Raw genomic sequence first — 22,312 nt, forward strand, 5'->3', positions numbered from 1 at the left:
CTCTATTTATAGGACATAATTAGGTTAAAGTTTACTTGTAAAATAAGCTAGACAAAGGCTTACAAGGCCTTTGTCATGGCCGGCCCCTTTTTAAGCTTTTAGGGTCCAAAGTCCATTTCCAATTTTCACATTTTAATCCTCCTCTTTAATCAATTAAATATAATTAACCCTTTAATTATGTTTAATTAATTATTTCGTGATCAAACTAATCAATATATTACTTTAATATATCAATTAATATTATCGAGTCCGTGTCATTTCGTGTGACCTCGTAGGCTTAAATTATTCCCGGACATGCGATTTATAATAAAATGATCACACTCCGACACAATGGATGATTGAATTTAGTTTGGTGAACCCTTCTCGAGAATATATGTTGTGATTTCGAGTTGAAAGCTTTTATTATTTCAGATGATTCAGTTTTATCCGGCACTTGTTGAATTACAATATTACTGTGCTTTGCAAAATGTTATTTATGTATAGATGAATGATTTAGTTTCTGTTATATTCTGAAATGATCAAATCATAGAGTTGTAATCTTTGATAGATTTTCAAGTTGTAAATGCTGGATCGGATTATAGATAAACCCTTTCTCATACTATAATAGCACTGTCATTTGACATTAACAATTTACTGTTGTTTATCTTTGTGTGTATATTAGTAATAGTGAACATAAATTTATCTGTACATTTTCGTTTCCGAGAGTTATTTTGCAGTGATATAAAAGGGTTAATGAACTTGTTACATCAGATTAAAGAAAAATCACAGAAGGATGGACAGAAGAAAAAAGATCGAGGAGACCATCTCCAGGTGAATTTACTTTATTCCTTGATTTGCTTGTGTTTTATTCTGCTTATTAAGCGCGGTATTGGTGAATTGAGTTTATATGGGCTAGTTAGGTGCTCTATGAAGCTTATGCATGTTTGCATAGACTATAATGGCAGATATAAAAATTATGTGTAGATATTCGTTTCGGAGAGTTATTTTGCAGTGATATAAAAGGATTACGGAATATAGAAATAACTGTTTAGGTTGTACGATTTTAGTTGCGGTTAATGACTTTTTGTTGTTCCTTTTTGTGTAATGAACTTATGAGCACTAACTCTTTTGTGGAGTTCGTGACCAGATTGTTGTTTATGAAATCATGTAGTTGAGATTATCTTAGAAGCATACCTTGAAATGATATACAATCATGTTAGTATATTTCTCCCTGGTTAGGCTATCCTTGTTTGGACAACCTTTCTGTGTGCCAGACCCTGATCATTAGGAGTTATTGGTGAGTGAACCTTTTTGTCTATAATTAGGAATGCGAAAGGAACCATTACGACTCATCAGTAGCTTCATCAATAACAGATATGCTTTCAATGGAGTAACATTGAGAGATGATAGTCAAGAATGCTAATAGCCAGATCGATTCTGTAGTGTATCAGCTTTTGTCACTCTAATGTTCCATGAAGGAAAGGTAGGTGTGTTGCTAAATGCGTATGTACAGCAAATTTTAGATTTAAAGCTGTGTACAACTATATTTTTATTTTTAGTATTTGGTAATATTGAATTTCACTAGTACACGATATTAATGTTTGTTTTTAGCATTGAAACACCAATTCACTTGGGTAAACCGCCGACCTCTTGAGCCTATCGTTCCAAGTTCGATCACGGCTTCTACATATTTTCTCATTCATGCTGTTCATCAAAGCCAGATTACCACGCTCGAGTTTTTGATCTTTCAGTTTACAAGATAGTGCTTTTAATCAAGTAGCGATGAGAGTCAAAATGCCAATAGCCAGATTCTGTAGTTTATCAGCTTTTATCACTCGGTACTTTTAACCTCTCTGTATATTTGCTAGAAATATTCATCATTTCAGTATGTTTAGTCAAATTTGTGAATCAGGCCTCATAGTTTAGGTCACAACGGCCTTCACATAGTTGTGTTTCTATGTCAACCACATTCGGGTATAGATTATAGCAACATCGGCACAAATAATGCTAGCTTCAAAACTTAGATATACAGCGCGCTGACGGTGTATAGAGTCTATTTGGTGATACTGCACAAACTGATACTGCACTTCATTAGAGCTTGTGATTTATATCATGATGATGAGTTGCTTAAAAGATTTTCTATTTGGTGTTGTTTTGTAGGCATTTGATGCAGCAGTAACAATTTGGTGTAGATGGGTTTGAGATAACTCATAAAGTAAATATAGTATATCATCAGGTTAGATTATATAAATATTGTGTATAATTGTAGCATATTATTCAGTATTTTCCATGTTTGATCGAGTTTTCTAAACACATCAACAATGATGACTTTTATATATAATATGCTTAAAAAAGTGAGTTTGATTCTTTTTTTAACCAAACCTATCAAAAAGTTATATTTTTGGGGATTTATTTCCTGAATTCCACAGCTGGATGTTGTATATTACTCCATCCTCAAAACTTGAACCAAATTTCCTGATGGACGAGATTTATGACGTGCGATAGGGAACGGCCTAAGTAGTGTCGCTCAATATTATTTTTCAAATGAAATAAAACATTATTGTAGATATTATTTCGTTTTTCCAATATAATCAATTTATCATTACGGATTTATGAGTGTTGTAAAACGTTTTTATTGCTAATTTATTTGTTTTGTTAGGATCGTTAAGACAATGTGAAGGAGCTTTGCATCTAGGTTCATGTGCATTTATAAACGTTTATGTAGATTTTTGATGAATTTCAATAGAATTTCTCTAAATCTTTAAACTATATTCCTAGTTTTGGACAACTTCTAAACTAATTTCATGTCACTTTATTCTTTTATATTTATCTTGTACATAGTAATATAAAGTCCGTATTATTAAAATGATACGGAGTAACATATTTAAAAAAAAACTTATGAAATGGATATCCCATAAAAACCAACTAGAACAATACCCGTATGTTGCTCAGGTCACACCAAATTAAACACATTTATAACTTACACCATATATTTAACATAGCTTTATATACCACATTAAACATAGATGAAGACGGATAGTGATTAAGTTAAAACCAAAATTAGTTGAAAAGAAGAGGAAAATGGGTGGGAACCCTCTAGCCTCATACCAGAGTGCACATCACATATAACTCATGTCGGGTGACTCATCATTTTCACACATGTCACTAAATATAGTTTCTCATTTTGCTTTTGGCAAGATTTAAACATGTAACTTATAACCTTCATCTGTGGGCTCATGTGATCACATGGTGACAGTACAGCCGGTACCAACCGATCTATGATCAATTGGTAAAACCAAAATTAGTATCCCACTACGGCTTTATTATCTATTTAGCTATCACTCCTTTCTCATGTACGAGTATTTTATACAAAAGATTATACAACTTAGAATGCAATAAGAGAAAAACCGCATGAAACATATATATTTCATGCATAGCTATCGAATTTCAAAATATTAACCAGGGGTTTTATTGAATGAAAAATTTGATTAATGATACCATGATAGTAGCTCAACTAAAAGATAAAAAGAATACGTATACATGTTTAATAACGATGGCCAACAACGTCAATGGCGTCTAGATATAGTAAATTCATTTTCTTTTATTATCGAGTGAGGTTACAAAGGATTAATATTTGAATACTATATTGTTATTAGATTGAAGTTGTTGGAGTTGTCACTCTCCAATCCTATATTTTCAATATCAATTAAATTAAATAATTTACTAGTTTCAAATCGGTAACTACTTCACATATTCACACCATCACAATAAGGTATAAACCCAATATTCATATTTTTATTTCGTTTTGGAACTACCCAGCTTCTTATTTACTCTATGTCTCTCGTACTGTAATTAATAAGAAAACAAAATGCCTACGATGGAGTGTCTGTAAGTGTGTGTATTCTTCATTTCACCATCAATATTCATTAGTTATAGCCCATAAACTCTATTAGTCATTCTCAATGGAGCTTGTGTTTGGAATTGTTAAAATGGTAGACAAAAAGTAAATTATGTATTTTGTCTTTTTTGAATAGTTAATTTTTTTGAACCGAAATTTTATTGCCACCAAAAATAATCAACCTGAAGCTGAAGTACACCACAAGGGTAAAAACAACAAAAACATACAGTAAGCTATTACATTAAGAACTTATGGGGCTTTTTTTCCTAAGGAGGTTCACGCAAAAGTTATAAGGGGGTTCCTTCATATTTTTATATGGACTTTGTAAAAAAAATAAATTTACAATGGTGGTCCATTGAACCCTATAGTAACAATGTGAAACCGCCAGTGACCATGCCCGATTGTCTATGTTATGTAATGATGTACTTAGGTGTCTAAAGCATGTAATTAACTCCTATTTTGGTCTAAAGCATGTATCATACTGGTTAAAAGTGAAATTTAGCCGGTTGATACCACAAAATTACATGTCACATGCCATGTCGGATAAAATCTTTTATAAAACCCACTTTTTTCCACCAAAACCCTCATTCTATTTCCCGCTCTTCTCTCTCTCTCTCTCTCTCTCTCCCTCTCTCTCTTCTTTTCCCTCCTTTTCCTCCTATTCCCTCTTTTCCTCCACCATGGCTAGTTCTTCTTCTTCATCAACAAATCAAAGAGTTCCTTACATGCAGTGTCATTGTGGGGAAAATATGCATATCCTCACATCTTAGACGAACAAGAATCCAAGGAGAAGATTTCAACACCTTCTACATCTGAATCTTTCTCTGGTTCATATACATCATCATCAGACTCAACATCTACATTATTCCTACTTGATTCACCATGCTCTGTTTTTGACATACCTTCAACCTCACCCTCTTGCTCTCCTTCGGTCTCCCCTGCACCATCTACTACATTCTCTTTTGGTTTGATGGCATAATATTTAGTTAAGTTCAAATTAAAGTAATTCAGATAGAGACTCATTGAACCATTTGTTTGCATAAGTGAAAAAAACTCTTTAGTAGTTTCTTGAGATCCTATTGGCAATACTCCTTATTCTAAACCACATTCTGGTAAATTAGAATACATAACACTCATTGGATTACCTATTTCTTGCTCAACGTAGTGCACAAGCTCTTAAAAATCAAGTTTAGGGGTAAGAATACTTATTACCTTGCCATCTCCATAACTAAGTGGATTAAAGAAGAAGGCCCCAGCATAGTGAACATTAAATTTATAGAAATGATCCATAGCTACAAAACAATCAAATGGTATATGATTCAGTGAAAGTATAATAAATAAATAATAAAAATTTAAAAAACCCTAATTATCTATTAATAAATAAATAATAAAAGATTAAAACCCCTAATTCTTTATTAATAAATAAATAATTAAAAAAAAAACCTAAATAACACTAATATTTCATTACCAGATTAAATAAGAAGAACTAAATGATGACATACCTGTTTCTTGCTCAACGTAGCTTCGATTATGGTTGTAAACCAAAGATTATTTCTTTTTTAAGGATTTAAACAGATAAAAACTATGGATTAAAAGGTGAAGAAGTGGAATTTGGGGGAGAAATCGATAGGTAGTTGTGTGTGTAATTGTGTGTGTAAGTGTGTTGTTATTATCCTAATACATACATATATGTTTAATATATACTTACAGATCCAACAAATATATATAAATCCACGTAGGTAAATAGCGATGACTAGGCAAAGGAAACTTAAATGGGTGACCGGCTAATGTTTCAACTGGTCATCTGATACATGCTTTAGACCAAAATAGGAGTTAATTACATGTTTTAGACACCCGAGTACATCGTTACATAACATAGACAATCGAACATAGTTCATTACATCCAAAAGCACTAATCCCTTTTTAAAACTCCAGCTTCTATACTTTGCGTACTCACACGTTGTAAGCATCGTGTGGACATTCAAATAAATTGGGTATATATATATATATATATATATAGTTAAGTGTTGAATTAAGAGCACATATATAGTAATAATAATTAATTTATAAACTATTCATTTGTAAATGCTTTACAATCAAACATATATCTTTAATCAATCTAATATTTAATGCACTAACAAATAAAAAAAATTAAAACTAAAATGAAGAAGGAAAATGAATGCTCTAATGCAATTACACGTTACCTCTATTGCATAAATGCAAAGTGTCAAACCATATTTAAATTCAATACACATAACATTGTTGCAAAGTACAAACCATACTTTAGTTCAATACACGTAACCATGTTGTAAAGATAAAAATGAATGGTCTAATATAAGTTTTGACTTAAGGCACACTGACTGACTGACTGACACAATTAAAAGTTTAACTTTCAACTTTCTTCCCTCATTAATCATTATTGTTGCCTACTTGCATGCCTCTGTCTACCTTTCATCTATTAATATTAGGGCACACCGAATATAATTACCATCTTCAACTACAGCATTTCTCTCAGATCCGTTGAAGATTTGGTCTCACCGCCAGTGTTCAGATCCAAAAATCGATAACCACCATCCAAGTTCACAACCACCTGCTCGAAAGTACCATCCACCCAGTTTCTCGTTTTTCTGGTGTCAAATGTATAGCCAGAGAAGGACACGCTGGTGGTTATGACGATTGTCTGCTATGTGGGAAAGCGTGGGATAACATATTATATATATAGACCCGCCGCTCCCATTACCTGCAGATTTCGGTGGTTATTTGCGCCGCCCCTAACTACTCTATTAAGAAAAGAATAGAGAAGAGATGGATAACAAAAATTTATATTATCGGAGAGATATGTATTGTATATCTTAATATGTGTGTGCGTTGCTACTTGCTTGACTCATATTCAAACAATGAAATCTATATATAATACATTTGTTCTTATCATCAGTAAACGAATATATATATATATATATAATCCACGTAGGTAAATAACGATGACTAGGCAAAGGAAACTCAAATGGGTGACCGGCTAATGTTTCAACCGGTCATCTAATACATGTTTAGACCAAAATAGAAGTTAATTACATGTTTTAGACACCCGAGTACATCGTTACATAACATAGATATTCGGACATAGTTTATTACATCCGAAAGCACTAATCCCTTTATAAAACTCCAACTTCTATACTTTGCGCACTCACACGTTGTAAGCATCGTGTGGACATTCAAATAAATTGGGTATATATATATAGTTAAGTGTTGAATTGAGAGCACATATATAGTAATAATAATTAATTTATAAACTATTCATTTGTAAATGTTGTACAATCAAGCATATATCTTTAATCTATCTAATATTTAATGCACTAACAAATAAAAAAAATTAAAACTAAAATGAAGAAGGAAAATGAATGCTCTAATGCAATTACACGTTACCTCTATTGCATAAATGCAAAGTGTCAAACCATATTTAAATTCAATACACGTAACACTGTTGCAAAGTACAAACCATACTTTAGTTCAATACACGTAACCATGTTGTAAAGATAAAAATGAATGGTCTAATATAAGTTTTGACTTAAGGCTGACTAACTGACTGACACAATTATAAGTTTAACTTTCAACTTTCTTCCCTTATTAATCATTATTGTTGCCTACTTGCATGCCTCCGTCTACCTTTCATCTATTAATATTAAGGCACACCGAATATAATTATCATCTGCAACTACAACATTTCTCTCAGATCCGTTGAAGATTTGGTCTCACCGCCAGTGTTCACATCCAAAAATCGATACCCACCATCCAAGTTCACAACCACTTGCTCGAAAGTACCATCCACCAAGTTGCTCGTTTTTCTGGTGTCAAATGTATAGCCAGAGAAGGACACGCTGGTGGTTATGATGATTGTCTGCTATGTGGGAAAGCGTGGGATAACATATTATATATATATATATACCCGCCGCTCCCATCACCTACAGATTTCGGTGGTTATTTGCGCCGCCCCTAACTACTCTATTAAGAAAAGAATAGAGAAGAGATGGATAACAGAAATATATATTATCGGAGAGATATGTATTGTATATCTTAATATGTGTGTGCGTTGCTACTTGCTTGACTCATATTTATCCAATGAAATCTATATATAATACATCTGTTCTTATCATGAGTAAACTAAACCTCCATTTTAAATGGTGATTTACGTCTTTACGGGATTGACGTGAAAAGTGGGAAGACCTATTCTACCTATAAATAAATTATCACGTTCTAATTATCCACCCAACTATACCTCCGTTTTAAATGGAGGATTTTAAACGGCCATGGTTGATAATTAATTTGATTGAATGGATGAGATTAAATAAAATTAAAAGTCACCGGCAACAATATATATGTATATATACAATTAGATATCAATTGACAATGGGTAGATAGTCCAATGGTAAGCAAGTTCTTCTATGAAAGCTTAAATTTAAAGAGACTTAGATTTATATCTTAGTAGACAGTTTTTCTCTAATCTAATATGTTGTCATGTTTTTGAGCGGACTATTAAGGATTTTCCTTTTACGAGGTATTAAGTGAGGGACTCTCTAACGTAAACCCGGTTAAGACAAAAAAATTTTAATAGGAGCTTCTCTTGCAAAAATAATGCATTGATAATCGTACCCATTGGTAGTGATCCCGGTTTCATATGGTTACATGGACACGTATTGTTGTTTTTGTTATTTTTTAGTATCAATCTTAAAAACTACCAAAACTAGATACCGATGCTGGTTCCACTTGAAATACGGTATTTTGAGAAATTTTACAATCCTATTAAAATCTTGGTGCATCCATAAAATCATACGACTAAATATAATATTTTAAAAAGGGTTGTGTATGTCATAACCTACTCCTGCATGTAATCCAATCATTCCACATTTGGTATCCTCTGCACCATTCCTTTTCCTTTCTAAGATAAAACATGAACACCCCTTATCCTATAAAACATTTTAACAAACTATATATAGTAAAAAACAAGACAAAACACATTTCGGATAGTAATCTGATCACAAACTAAAAAACATGAACTCTAAATTTCTTCTCACAACCATACATTTACCTTATAATAATAATCATAATAATAATTCATTTTCAGATAAGAAGTTGTATACTCATTTTTACACTCCCTTCTCATGCCCAAGATTTAAAATCTTGTGTTCATCATCAGGATCAGAGCTCACACTAACCACTGGTAATTATTTATATATCTTCAAGTTCAAACCTTTATCTATATTGTCATATTGAATTGCATGATGCATGATATTTGGTTTTGTGTGTGTATATATATATATGTATCTCTTCATCGATCAACTTAAGCCTTATCTGTGGTAGTTGTAAAGTATCCATATAGGTTATTGGTTAATTTTTTTGACAAGTGAATTTTTACCTCAGACGTGTATGATGCGTGCTAATCGCACAACGAAAGGGTCCGCACTAAGCGGATCTTAAATAGCCTTTCTCACCATATCATCTCCTTTATTGGAAAATACCGTCGAAGAGAACCTACCAAGGCTCGAACTCGAGACCTTGGAGTAAACTCCCCGGTTTAGTGAAACACCCCTGGCCACTGGGGTTTAACCCAGAGGTTTAGGTTATTGGTTAATAATTTGTTTCATTGTATGTAATTTCTAAGTTCTAGTTTTGTTGTAAATTTAAGTTTTTTTAAAAAAAATTTAGTCTATATTAAACTACATATTTGCCTTTCAAAAATGAAAGTTTACATGATAAGAGTAGTTTGTATTATTTGTATGGTTTTTGATTTATAATGATAATAATACTAATAATTATGGTTTGTAATATACTGGTACGATTGTAGGAACGAATGGAAGCGATGGTTCAGTGACAGGTGGCTCATATGATTTTAGTAAAGCAACAACTTCTCTTACACAGAAGTTATTGTCATCCCCAAAGCAAGTGACTCTTGTAAGGCATGGCTTAAGTTCTTGGAACGACGAAAGCAGAGTTCAGGTTTGTCATTAATTAATCTTCTGAAACCTCTAAAAGTAGAAAATTGCGCAGGTTAGACATATTGGGTAATGGGTCAAAGCTGGCTAAGATCATCATAGTTAGTTTTGTATGGATCGGGATGACTGAAACACTTTTTACTGATATTTAAAAAAATTACCAAGGTATTTTGTTATGATTACTAAGGAGTTTTATTTTGGATAGCTTATTAATTGTTTTCCATCCAAACAGGCTTATCAGCTTATCAGCCTTTATAAACTTTTTGCTAATAAGCATAAGCTATATTATCATGATAACATATATAGTTTGTATGCACTAAAAATACACATTGGGTGACTTTTGGCCCATTTGGAATGTTTTCTTGTTACAAAATAATTCGTAGCCCAAATCGACCTATATAAAAGATTGAAGTTGCCACTTCTGTAAAGCTTGTATATGCATCGGTTTAAGCTCCTAAAATGATAGTAGTGTTTACTCTTTACTAAGGAACGTATCAATATTCTAAAAAACAACAAAAATAAGTTATAAGGCGATAGTATCTATACATGAGGTATACATGAGATAAATTACATATAGAAGAAGTGGCCATGTGTTACATAGCTTGCAGGGCAGGTTCGTTTTAGACAAAAAGTTACTGAAACAGAAAATATGACAGTTTATATGAGCATGTCGCAAATTAGTAAGTTTTCATGGAAAGGAGAAGATACTAAGTTTCATTTGTACTCTTTACTTTCTTTCTTTTTAATTACGTCACCAATTATGTGTGCTTAAGGATAAGACTTTCTCTAGATTATATCCTTGTAGGTTCATCCAATGGACTATACATGTTTGTACGAAGGTCTCTTTTTAAGCATTTTTCGTCAAAGATGCTTAAAACGATAAACATTTGCCTATGGGTTGCTCTTAAGATTTTTATAGCTTTTTCAGATTACATAGAGCATTATGCTTTCAGGGAAGTACAGACTTATCGGTCTTGACAGAAACTGGAATTATGCAAGCTGAAAGATGCAAGAAATCTTTGGCAGATATACAGTTTGACCAGTGTTTCTCGAGTCCAATTTCTCGTGCCAAGGTACAAATGAAACTATGTTTTAGGTAAAGGGTAATGAAACTATGTTTTAGGTAAATCTAACAGATTTTCAAAAACATTTAGTTCTAAATTGGTGATGTTGCTGCAGTCAACTGCAGAAATCTTGTGGGCAGAGAGGAAAGAGCCCTTGATTTTTCTTGATAACCTGAAGGAGGCACATCTATTCTACCTTGAAGGCATGAAAAATGGTCTGTAACTCTGTATATACATTATCAGAGCCACCTAAATATCTTCTTTACTATGATTTTTTCTGCGTTGAAAGAACAGCTTGTTCAACCCATACGCCTTGTCTCTTTTTTCAGCTGATATTATTGAGTTTACCCTTTGAGTTTTGACCCAGTGACGCTTTCTAAAGTATATTATTCAAAATATCCACCTCTAGTTTACTAAATGAGTTTCAGTATTTGGAGGCAGTGGATGCCAGGCTAAGATATCCGAAGGAATATACAACATGGAGGGAAGATCCGTCCAATTTTAATGTAAATGGCATTTATCCTGTACGGCAAATATGGGACACTGCAAGCATTGCTTGGAAGGAAATCTTGTTGACACCGGTAAATGGTCTATCATTATTTACATTTGTCTTAATGTCCTAGAAAAACTAATTATTTAGGTTTGTCTAAAGTTTCCTCTTTGCTTTAGACATTCCACCATTAGTCAAAATTGTTAGTGAAACCAAATGTTGCAGTCTTCATCGCATGGTGAGTGTAACAATGTTTTTTATTATTATTATAGGGGGATAATTTTCTTGTTGTGACCCACAAATCAATATTACGAGCGCTCATCTGCACGGCCCTTGGACTAAGCACAGAGAGGTACGTTATAGAAACCTTTTTCTTGTTGCAAAAAGCAAGGGAATGATTGTGGCAAAAGGCTTGCTTTCCTTGCTTTCTGTAAAGAAGAGTAGCTCCAACATATAGGGTCACCGTAATTTGGTGTATCTGACTGATGTCACCAAATCATGTGTTTATATGCTGCTATAGGTTCCGAGCCTTTGATGTGAATAATGGTGGAATAACCGTGTTTAAGTTCAATGTGGAAGGCGAAGCTATGCTTCAGTATATGAACATGACAGCTCATATGTACACTGAACACACTTATCGTTATTAAACATGGAGGTCTCAATATTCATGAATGCGAGTTACATATCAAGTCAAGTTTGATAAATAATGGTGGTTCCACTTCCATTATCCAGTCCTTTTGTGATCCTAGTCGAGTTAAGCCTAGTTGAGTCAACTCGACGCACTTATTAGTAGCAAAGATATAAGATCATATTGTATTTGCTTTATCATGAACAAGATTGTATGAGAACAGGGCATGCTAAATATTATGATATGAAATCCATGATAAATTTTGAAGTGGTTTGAGCAAAAAATCTAGATGTTAACCTTACCTTCAGTTACTTAGTTTATGTATGTTATATGCTTTTATAGATGAGGCTTAAACCACCAAGAGGTCTCATGTTCGAATGTCACCAGGTAACATCTTTCAGAAACAGGCCACTTGATATCACGGTTAGGTCACATATATCGGAGTTTTCCTTCTCTAGATAACTTAAACATGGAAAACATCTGCTGTTTATATTTCTATTCAAGTCTTTCTACCCTCACACTATCACAGCTGAACTTTTTCCAATATAATCCATGTCTGTCACTCTTATATCATCAAAAGATTTAACAAAGCTTTAATATAAACAAGGCACACTTTGTTTTATTGAGGAATATATTACATTAAAAGTTATAAATTAAAAACACAATACTATACATTATTCAAACCCAAACAAATACAGTAATATATTACATAGAACACTTTGGTAATTTCTTTCTCTAGAGAAAGTTCAAATCCATATACACAGTACTTTAATAGCATGTAATCATGCATTAAAATTTCTCTGTTTCTCTGAATCTTAGATCTTAACTTCCAAACAAAAACTACCTTAACCTTTATACAGTAATTGTTGATTTAACTAGAACCCAATATTTTTGTTTCTAGGTAAACGAGCTGTCAAATCCAAATCGCTAATAATTTACGAGATACACCTGATGCTTTCAAATTTCTATTTTTCTTTCGATTTGATACTTGTAGGAGCCGAAAATGGCCTATGTTATTTGATGACTTACCACCACCCCGTTTTACTATATTCGCCACAGTCAAAACCCCTTGCAGTAAATGCTTCTATGAGCTTCGGGACGAGCTTTGAGAGCATAATCTTGAAACCAGTAGAATTAACTTTCTGAAGTTCGGGATCAAGATTTTGGCTCTCGAAAGCACAACCTATTGGAACCCCTTCGAGATATGCCTTACAAGCCATCAAGATATGCACACAGCGTTTGCTGAAATGCTCTTCCACAAGTTCTTCAAAATGCTACATTTTATAACCAAGCGTTAGTTGTGTAGATTCTGATGTTCGAAAAAAAAAACTTTTAACCTCTATGTAGCATGTTTGGAAAAGATTACTGGTAGAGGACAAAATAGGTGGGTCAGGCAAAATGGGTCATCACAGTATTTTGTACAGGTTGGACCGGACTTTGTGGCCTAAAGCTTTGAAAAATATAGTTCAAAATTTGAATAAAATGATTTGGCAGGTTTTACCATGCATTAAATAAATCTTATTGTATTATTTTTCCAATTGACAGTTTGAGCTAAGAACATAGTCTGGAGTAACTGGTCACAGGTACATGGATCTAAAATGTTGCATAAGCTATAACATGAAAGGAAACAAAATAGAAAGATCGGTTGTACCTTAGGTGGCTTGCGAAGTATGTAAAGCATGGTTTTACAACTCATAAGGAACGCATTCTCATTGTAGCTACACGAGTTCTTGTCACCCTCAAGACTTCCAACTTGCTGGTCGTACCCAGCTTCATTGAAGTAAGGTTTTTGGTTAAGCACCAAGGCCTGAAGAGAGAGTAAAACTTGAAGAATTGTTGAACCATTGGGGTTCCACGTCTCGGTCCCTGTCCCGGTCCAGGTGTTGAGAAGGCTAAGACACACCCTCCCTGACTCATACAAATTTGGGTTGACCCTTAACCCGCCAGATTCATAATGCACCATCTGCAGGACATCAAGCAAACACATTACTCATCAGCTTTGCAAGGTTCAGTTTAATTTAACAGGATTACTGATAGTACTCTAGTAGAGTGGTTTTTTATAGGAGTTGATGATAAAACAAAGATTACCGGAGGCTCATGAGGATATTCCTGGGGAAGGAAGATCTCAAAGAAGAAGAGGCAGTCGTGATAAGGAGTCCCTGGTGCCCCGATGATTACCGATTGTAAGAGGTCCATCCTTTCTTCAAACACACGGACGTATATTGTTTCTGTGAAAACAAGCATAAAGATTCAAGATTGCTTGAATATTTCATAGAGTCATTCGGTCTGAATGCTACATGAAGAACATAAGCCAGATCTATTCAATGCTAGGCTGAGTATCAGGGCCTCAAAAAATATCTTTTCGTCGTTGAAATTACTGAATTTTGGGTTGTTCGATGAAACAAGGGAAACTCAATGGAATTCATAACTATCTCAATAGAAAAGAGGAAACAACGGAGTCTTTGTCTAAAGAAATGCATTGAGCTACGCGTTTGGTTCACAGAATGTTTTGGGAAGGAATGGAATCTTTCAAAGGAATTGGAATTTGAAGGAATGGAATTTGACGGAATGTTTTTTATTTTTTGAAAATTCAAGTGATGGAAGTAATGAAATTCCTTCCTCCATCCCCAAGGAATGGAGATTCCATCAAATGATGGAATGTTTACATTCCTATGGAATGAGATTCCCTCTTCTTTGTGCAACCAAACGCACTAAGAAATGGAATTCAATTCCAATTCCATCAAATTCCATCAAATTCTGTGAACCAAACGCGAAGTATGATTTGAGTCATTACAATTCCATAGAGGCGGCAACCCCATTTACCTTATAACTGGTCCATTCGGGTTATGGTTTATCTTTAACAGAACGGGTAGGAACAGTTGGAATAAGGAAAACAGGTCAGAGTTCTAATGTTTAAAACTTCCTGAATCATTTCATGAAGCAATTATACAAATATTGAAATTCAAAAGTACTGTAATCATGTCAGAAAGTGTCAAAAAACTTGGACAAAAAAGTGTTACTAGTGAACCCAATCCAGCCCCATATGTACAAAGTATTACTGGTTTCGACCCGTAAACCAAACCACTCGACCAACCCATTATGCCACTTCTACAATTTCCTGTTCATCCCAAAGATGTAGAAAATATACAGCATCTCACCAGGAAGATTGTTAGCCAAAATATTCCATTCTTGCTGAACTTTCTTTAGCCAAGATTTTTTCACCTGCATGTATCCGAAACATCATTTTTTGGAGCTCAGATAAACAAATATGCAATGGTAAGTACTATCATTAACAGAAAGCTTAAAATATACGTATGGAGTTGACCTCTAACCTGACTTGACGCGGAGCACTTTTCAGGACTATCAACAAAGTGGTGGTTCAAGCAATCGTTGACCATGTCAAACTGCTTGATCTCTTTGAGATTCTTGTTGGTCGATAAAGCTGAAGCATCTTCCAACTCTTTGAATTCGGTAGGGTTTTCCTCAGAAGATGTCTCTACAACCACCTGATTGACTTCCTCACTGTCAAAATCTGGTACTGTTTCCTTCTCGGATGCATGATATGAAGCACTTGACAGTGATGTGTAAGGAGAGAACCCGAAAAGACATCTAGCGACATTAGATAAGAACCCAATTGCAGCTCGTGGGACTTTAAAAGTAGTAGAATCATATAACGTCTTTAAGCAATCTCTCTCATCATCAGAATCCGAGAAACACTAACAGTAAAAGGGAAAACTTCAGTTCAAGTTATGGTTACCCTATTATAACTTATCATAAGGTAATTTCAGTTTGTTGTACCTTTTCACATTGATCCGGTGAATGGTTATCGTGCCTGGATTTCTCTTGATTCGGCTCGATACTGTCATTGTTGATCAAAGGCGTTGCTGAGACACTTTCAGACTTTTCAACTCGAAAAATGTCTTGAGGTGCAACCTGTACATGTGCATCAAAAAATGAGATCAAATGTTCTTACAAGAAACTGTCACGGAAAACTAAGAAACAAGAATTTTTTGTGCCTTCCTGCTTCACTCGATAGAAATTCTCAATGTGAAGCAAGAAATGACTCGGAAATGGGCTCAAGCAGGTTAAAATGGGCTAACAAGATATATCGATGATTCGGCTAACAGGTTAAAATGGGCTCAAGCGGAGGTTTTTGTCGGGCTGCAAACATGTTTCTGTCCGTTTTCAAAAAGACAATATACTCATTTAAAGTATTAATTTTAGTCAAAAAACACGTTTGAGTCACTGAGTCTTGCAAAAAAATTGCATACACAGACTTATCTTCTGAGACCAAAGGTAGTCACCCAAAGTGTATGCGCAGTATAACTTTTGTAATCATATTTGACACATTGAAAATAAATGAACAGTAACATAGTTGGACAAAGATAGATTTGGGTCAACATTTCCCGAGGGTACCAAAATGTTGCCCATTTTGACATGTTACCAAACCCACCCATCCGGCCTATTTTGCCACCTCTGATATAAAACAACATTAAGAAAGAAAATTTGTACCTTGGACGTAGAACCTGCAGCCCATTTGACTTCAACAATACCATTTTTTATGCCAATTACAATCCCAATATGATCCAAGTAAAGATTAGTGCCACATTTGTCAGTATCTTCACTGTTTTTTAAGTTATGCCCTCTCTGTAGCCGAAACACGAGATCACCCTGACTATAAGAATAGTCAGGGTGCTCCCTCAGCTCATAAGCACTCACAGTTTCCTCTTTTAATTCAGATTCCCACTTAACCTTCACTGTCTTCTCATTTGTATCGACAACCTTCACGAGACCCCACTTTTTTTCTTGATCATCACACGTTTCTTTCTCGAGAACAAATTGATGAGGCCAAAAATCATGAGCATCAAGTGTGTTGACAGGATCAAGAGAACTTGAATCTAACCCATACGATTCGGTTCCATCTTGCCACAAGACATCAACTTTAAATTTCATTTGAGCAATTAAAAAGACCTCTTGAAAACCAAAATGTCGATTTGATTGTTTATGAACTGTGTGATTCATAAAACCCGTGTGGTCAATCTTTGGTAACACACACCAATCGCCAAGCTGCCAATTTGACTGAGAAAAACAAGATGTCAAATCTTTTGCATTTTGTAAAGATGGTGGCACTGGTATTGTTTCCAAATCAATTACTGCACAACCTAGCCAGGTCACTTGGACCAACCCTGCATCCACCGTGCAGACGGTCCCTTCATCATGTTTTTCATTCTTCGACCCGCAGAGCCATTGGGTTGACTTTGACTTTGACTGGGCTAAGTTCACAGCTTTGACTCGCTGTCCTGGATAATAAGGGTACTGTGAATCATCAAACAAATCTGGAGATATTGGTACGAGCTTCTCCATTTCCATGCCAGTCAACGTAAATTCACATTTGGTACCATCATCGAACAAGACAGTAACGGAATCCGTTATGTGGTCAGCTTTACCAACCCATGGACCCCATATGACATAGTCATTGGTTGAGATCGAACGAATTCTTTGCAGGTTCTTGGAGTTGATTCCTTTTAGTTTCTTTCCATCAACATTCTCCAAATCCACAACCATTTCAATATCCGTGACTCTGCCTATTTGTAAAAAAGGACGATCATTAACCAAACGAACAATGTCACCAGGGACATATCTTCTCTCAAATAATAACAAATCATCGATTTTCACGATACTTTCTTGAAGATTAGAGAGAATAGAGCTTGCTTGTCCACTGTAGAAGAACTCATCATCTTCTTGTTCATCAGAGCTACCCTCACTGTAGCTATCAAAGTCACTAAAAAACACATCCATCACGTTGAGTCGTTGATCCTTCAAAAAGAACTTTGATCAGATAAAATAATATTCAAGTTACCAAAAAGGAAATAATTAAGAAACTTGCAATACTTAAGAGACATACCTTGTGATATTGGAAGGATAACTGATATCACTATCGAGGAACGATAGAAAAAACGATAGTATCTCCAAAGATATTGGAGATGATTTGCCAAAAGGAGATTTGCCCGTATAAGGGAAACAGGGTCTGCTAGAGACACCCGATATTGCCAAAAGGAGATTTGCCCGTAAATGGGAAACAGTGTCTGCAAGAGACACCCTATATGCCAGATTTTTTGCAGAAAAAAATGGATTACATTCAACTAGAACTTCTGCTAGCGCCAAAAGAAACTTGCCGAACAATTTTTGATATAAAGATGGATAGATATTTGTATAAATGGCCACGAAAAGAATCAAGGTTCTTTCGGATGCCAGATATATATTGCCAAAGGAGATTTGCCCTCGAGTGAAATGCCTAGTTTCAATCAAGTTTTTCGTACACATAAAAAACCTATAATGACAGAAAAGAAAGCACGATGAACCGAAGGAAACAACTATAATGACCGAAACGCAAACTAGAGCTAATACTATATGCTATGGGGATTTAGCTAATGTTGATCTATTCCCTGAAAGGAGAAAAAGTCTCTAGTCTTGGATTCAAAGAAGCCATGATCAGTCCTTTACTTCTGCACCTGTTGAAAGAAAACTTGAAATTATGAACATGATTTGATTTCAAACAAGATTTGTCATAGTGAAACTAAATAACGTTGCACTTTTATTAGTTAAAAAGACATGTTTTTTAATTTCTTCTACATCATCTTGGATTAACTTATGAATATGAGTCAATTACGTGAAAATAATGGTTGGTTTTGTGCATGTGTGTTTAACAATATTGAGGATACCATAATCTTATAGTCAACTTTAATAAATTAATGATAGGTTATTTAAGCAATCGTGTTTTAATATAATGAAAGATTTACTTAATCATATCCATCTTTAAATATTATGTGTCATAGGAAATATAAAGCCCATCGTTGATAAAGTGATACACCGGCCACCGTCTATCTTTTTTTTTTTTTCGAACGGCGGAATTATATTAAAAAAGCAACTGGCTAGCAAGATGCTAGAAGCTAAAAGTACAATTACAATTACAAAACTAGAATTTACCAACAGATCATATTTTGGACCCCTCTCGAAACATTCTGCAAGGACTACAAAAAAGGTGAAAAAACTCGTACCAGTTATAATGACCCAAGACATGAGAAAAACCCCAACAACAAAAGCCGAGCCACCGTATCTTTTGCAGCATGTACTAATTAAAGTTTTTGCATTTTTGCTTTATAATTCAATTTACAATAGAATCTTCAAAACGTTAGCCAATCCACCACCGTGCAATCGCTTCTAGCTTCTTTTTTGCTTATTGGTTTATTCGATTTTCAAAAAGCTAATAAGTTCAATTTTTTCCGATTTATAAGATTATCAAATTGAGTTCATTGCTCATTTATTTAAGCCCATAAAGTTGGTAAGCTAGTAAGTCATGTATATTAAAAGTTCATTAAATCTTTAAACAAAAAGAAAAAAGTTAATACCAACACACTTAGTAAACTAAGGGATTGAAATCTTCTAAAGTTTGAAGTTAAGGTCATTGACCCTTAAATTAAAATCAAATATCAATATTCAAATATGTTTTTTAAATCTTAACCCTTAATTTTAATCTAATAGTCAAGATGCCTTCATCTTTACTTGTAAAGTTGTAGATTGTTTGGTTTAGCCTATTTCAACATGTTTGGAAGTAAAACCTTTTAGGGGGCGTTTGGTTGTAGAAAACACCCCTTGTTTTCCATTTTTGTTTTTCAAAAAAACATGAAAAACAGAAAACGTGTTCTAATAATAGTTTACTAAGAATGTTTTCTAAGAAAACAAAAAACAAGGTTTTTTATTTTTTCATAAAAAAAATTTAAAAACACCTTTTTCTTGTTTTCAATTTTTCATTTTCATTTTTCATTTCATTTCACCCTCTCCCCTCACATCTCGAACATGTTCTCTAGTTTTTTAATTAGAACGTGTTTTCAAAATTTTTATTTGTTTTCTAGAAAACAAACACCCTTTTAATTTTCTAGAAAATTAGAAATGAAAACTAGAAAACATTTTCTACAACCAAACGCACCCTTAGCTTTTCATAATTTCAATATGTGCATAAGCTCATTAAAAGTATAACTCCTAAGGTATCTTTAACATAAACAGCTAGAAATACAAATTAAATAACAAAGAAGGGGAAAAAATGAGTATCAAGAAAAGCAAATGTACCATTTGCAGCCAGGAAGCATCATAGAATTTCCTCCATTCATGGGAATTCAACAAATCTGAATTTTAATATTATTGACCTTCTAACCCCCTCACACTCTCTCACACATGCTAAATGAAGAAATAAAACAAAAAGGGAATTAAGCTTTTTGTGGGGAGTTTAGAGAGGCAAATCCCCACTCCAAATCCCCTCTCTTACACCATACTCAATTAGCATCTCAAACACAACTTCAATTCTTCTTGATTCTTTTTAAGCCAAATATATATTTGGTCGTAAATATATACGTAATGTTGGAAGTTATTTGCATGTATGTATTAATGTATTTTCAAGAAAATGGAAGTGAGAGTGAGTGGAGCTAGGTGGTGGACATATAATTATAAGAAGAAAGAAAGAACACCAAACAAATATTCCATCACTAGAAACGGAATATACCATCTTCCATCCTTTTTACTTCTATTTCTATTTTTATCATCTTATAATCCCATCTGTATCTTTATTTCACTTCCACTTTTTGGATATATTTAATGCTCTTCTATCTTTTTCACAAGTATACAAACTGCTTTTTGTGTCATGCCACCTTAAATCTAGAAAAAACACAAATGTTTCAAAATTTTATTTTATTTTATTTTTTTAAAAATAAAATGTTAAATGCAGCTTTTAGAATTGCACCAAACGTGATAAAAAAAATTTTGAATTTTCCATATTAACCCATTAAATTTTATGATAACTGTATAACTAATTTAATGTACGCTAATTACAGCTTATAAAGTTTTATTTAGCAAAACCTTAATTTTAAGATAGATAGGTGTGAACGATAAATATATACGGTACCATAATCTGGTATCTGTGGTATGTGGTAACACAATTCCTTTATTTGGGTATTAGTGATATGCGGCACGGGTACCAATATCGCCCCCATTTCCTGGCCACATGTCACATGAGTACATGACTATTTTGCAAAACATGGGGATTAAACTCTTAACATAAGGCTTCAAAACCAAGATGTTTTCTAAGTGCTTCATTTCTACTCATCTAATAACTAATATACAATCAATAAACAAAAAGTACACCACTTTAAAGACAATAAATAAGTTTTTCAAAATCCAGTTGTTCAGACATGGTGAACCAGAAAACCGTTGATTTCACTTTAAATACCCCGATTTATAAGGAAAATGCTTTGTAGTCAAACTGATTGAAGGATCAAACACCGGTTGAACTTAAAACACAAGTTTGCCAAGAACTACGAAGTTTAAAAATTTAAACGACAACGATTGACTAGGGATGAGGAAAAAAACCGAAACCGTGACCCGACCCGGAACCGACCCAGAATCGGCCCGACCCACCCTGCCCAAAGGGCTAACGGGTCGGGTCACGGGTCAAGCTTTTGTTGCATTTTCGGGTCACGGGTTGCGCGGGTCGGGCCGGGCCGGGTCAAGCCAAAAACCGAAAAAAGGTGAAGGAAACCCGTGACCCGCACGAACTGACCCGAACCGAACCATCACGGACCGGGTCACGGTTCCAATTTTCTTGTATTTGCGGGTTGCGGGTCGGGTCGGGCCATTTGCACATCCCTACGATTGACTATACACATGAAAACAAATTAAAAAGAAGAGAAATCGCATGGAAATACTTTATTATTCTTATTATTATTTTTTTTTAATTTTTTATAAAACATTACTTTTAGAGTAAATTACTGAAATGGTACCTATGGTTTGGTCGAAATTACTATTTTCATACCTGTTAGATTTAAATTACGTCCATCATACCCATGGTTTACAATTTCGCACTCGAAAGGTACCTCAATTTGACGGTCGTTAGTTGTATCGTTAAGTAGCCAATGTGCCTTGCACATGAGGCATGAAACATGTAATATTGTACTAACCATAGGTACCATCCGTGTAAATCACACTTATTATTTATCAAGATATTTATTTTTATAATAAATTTAATGCTTTTAAATAAAACTATTATCCTTCTAAAATTATTTTATTTATTTAAAAACTATTGTTGGTTTACAAATTTTATTATAAACTTATTTAAAAAAATAATATTATATATATATATATTTTTTTAAAAATTTGTATTAAAGTTCTAAGATTATTATTTTTAAAAATATTAATAATTTATTATTATCACTAATG

The 22,312-nt window shown here is 34.0% G+C and overlaps 2 protein-coding genes across 3 annotated transcripts; one reads left to right on the forward strand and one right to left on the reverse strand.

Moving 5' to 3' along the window:
* Nucleotides 1-8,854: 8,854 nt before the first annotated feature.
* On the forward strand, nucleotides 8,855-12,313 carry LOC122595429 (probable 2-carboxy-D-arabinitol-1-phosphatase). The gene is made up of 7 exons (XM_043767786.1): nucleotides 8,855-9,092; nucleotides 9,717-9,868; nucleotides 10,818-10,937; nucleotides 11,044-11,143; nucleotides 11,370-11,509; nucleotides 11,691-11,770; nucleotides 11,939-12,313. The coding sequence occupies exons 1-7, from the start codon at nucleotides 8,924-8,926 to the stop codon at nucleotides 12,063-12,065; spliced, it is 888 nt and encodes a 295-aa protein (XP_043623721.1). The 5' UTR covers nucleotides 8,855-8,923; the 3' UTR covers nucleotides 12,066-12,313.
* A 414-nt stretch (nucleotides 12,314-12,727) lies between these two features.
* Nucleotides 12,728-20,582, reverse strand: LOC122595247 (probable ubiquitin-conjugating enzyme E2 24). Of its 2 annotated transcripts, none has more exons than XM_043767582.1 (9): nucleotides 20,174-20,582; nucleotides 17,952-18,558; nucleotides 16,559-17,863; nucleotides 15,845-15,979; nucleotides 15,379-15,762; nucleotides 15,205-15,268; nucleotides 14,135-14,274; nucleotides 13,698-14,009; nucleotides 12,728-13,320 (listed from the first exon to the last, which is right to left on the reverse strand). In XM_043767582.1, exons 3-9 carry the CDS (start codon nucleotides 17,843-17,845, stop codon nucleotides 13,072-13,074), a joined length of 2,571 nt encoding a protein of 856 aa, XP_043623517.1. In that variant the 5' UTR covers nucleotides 17,846-17,863; nucleotides 17,952-18,558; nucleotides 20,174-20,582; the 3' UTR covers nucleotides 12,728-13,071. The 2 variants fall into 2 exon arrangements, with proteins under 2 accessions (XP_043623517.1, XP_043623518.1); XM_043767583.1 differs by lacking the exon at nucleotides 20,174-20,582 and adding an exon at nucleotides 19,105-19,313.
* Between the last annotated feature and the right edge of the window lie 1,730 nt (nucleotides 20,583-22,312).

This window comes from Erigeron canadensis, chromosome 4 (assembly GCF_010389155.1).
Source record: "Erigeron canadensis isolate Cc75 chromosome 4, C_canadensis_v1, whole genome shotgun sequence".
Lineage (NCBI taxonomy): Eukaryota > Viridiplantae > Streptophyta > Magnoliopsida > Asterales > Asteraceae > Erigeron > Erigeron canadensis.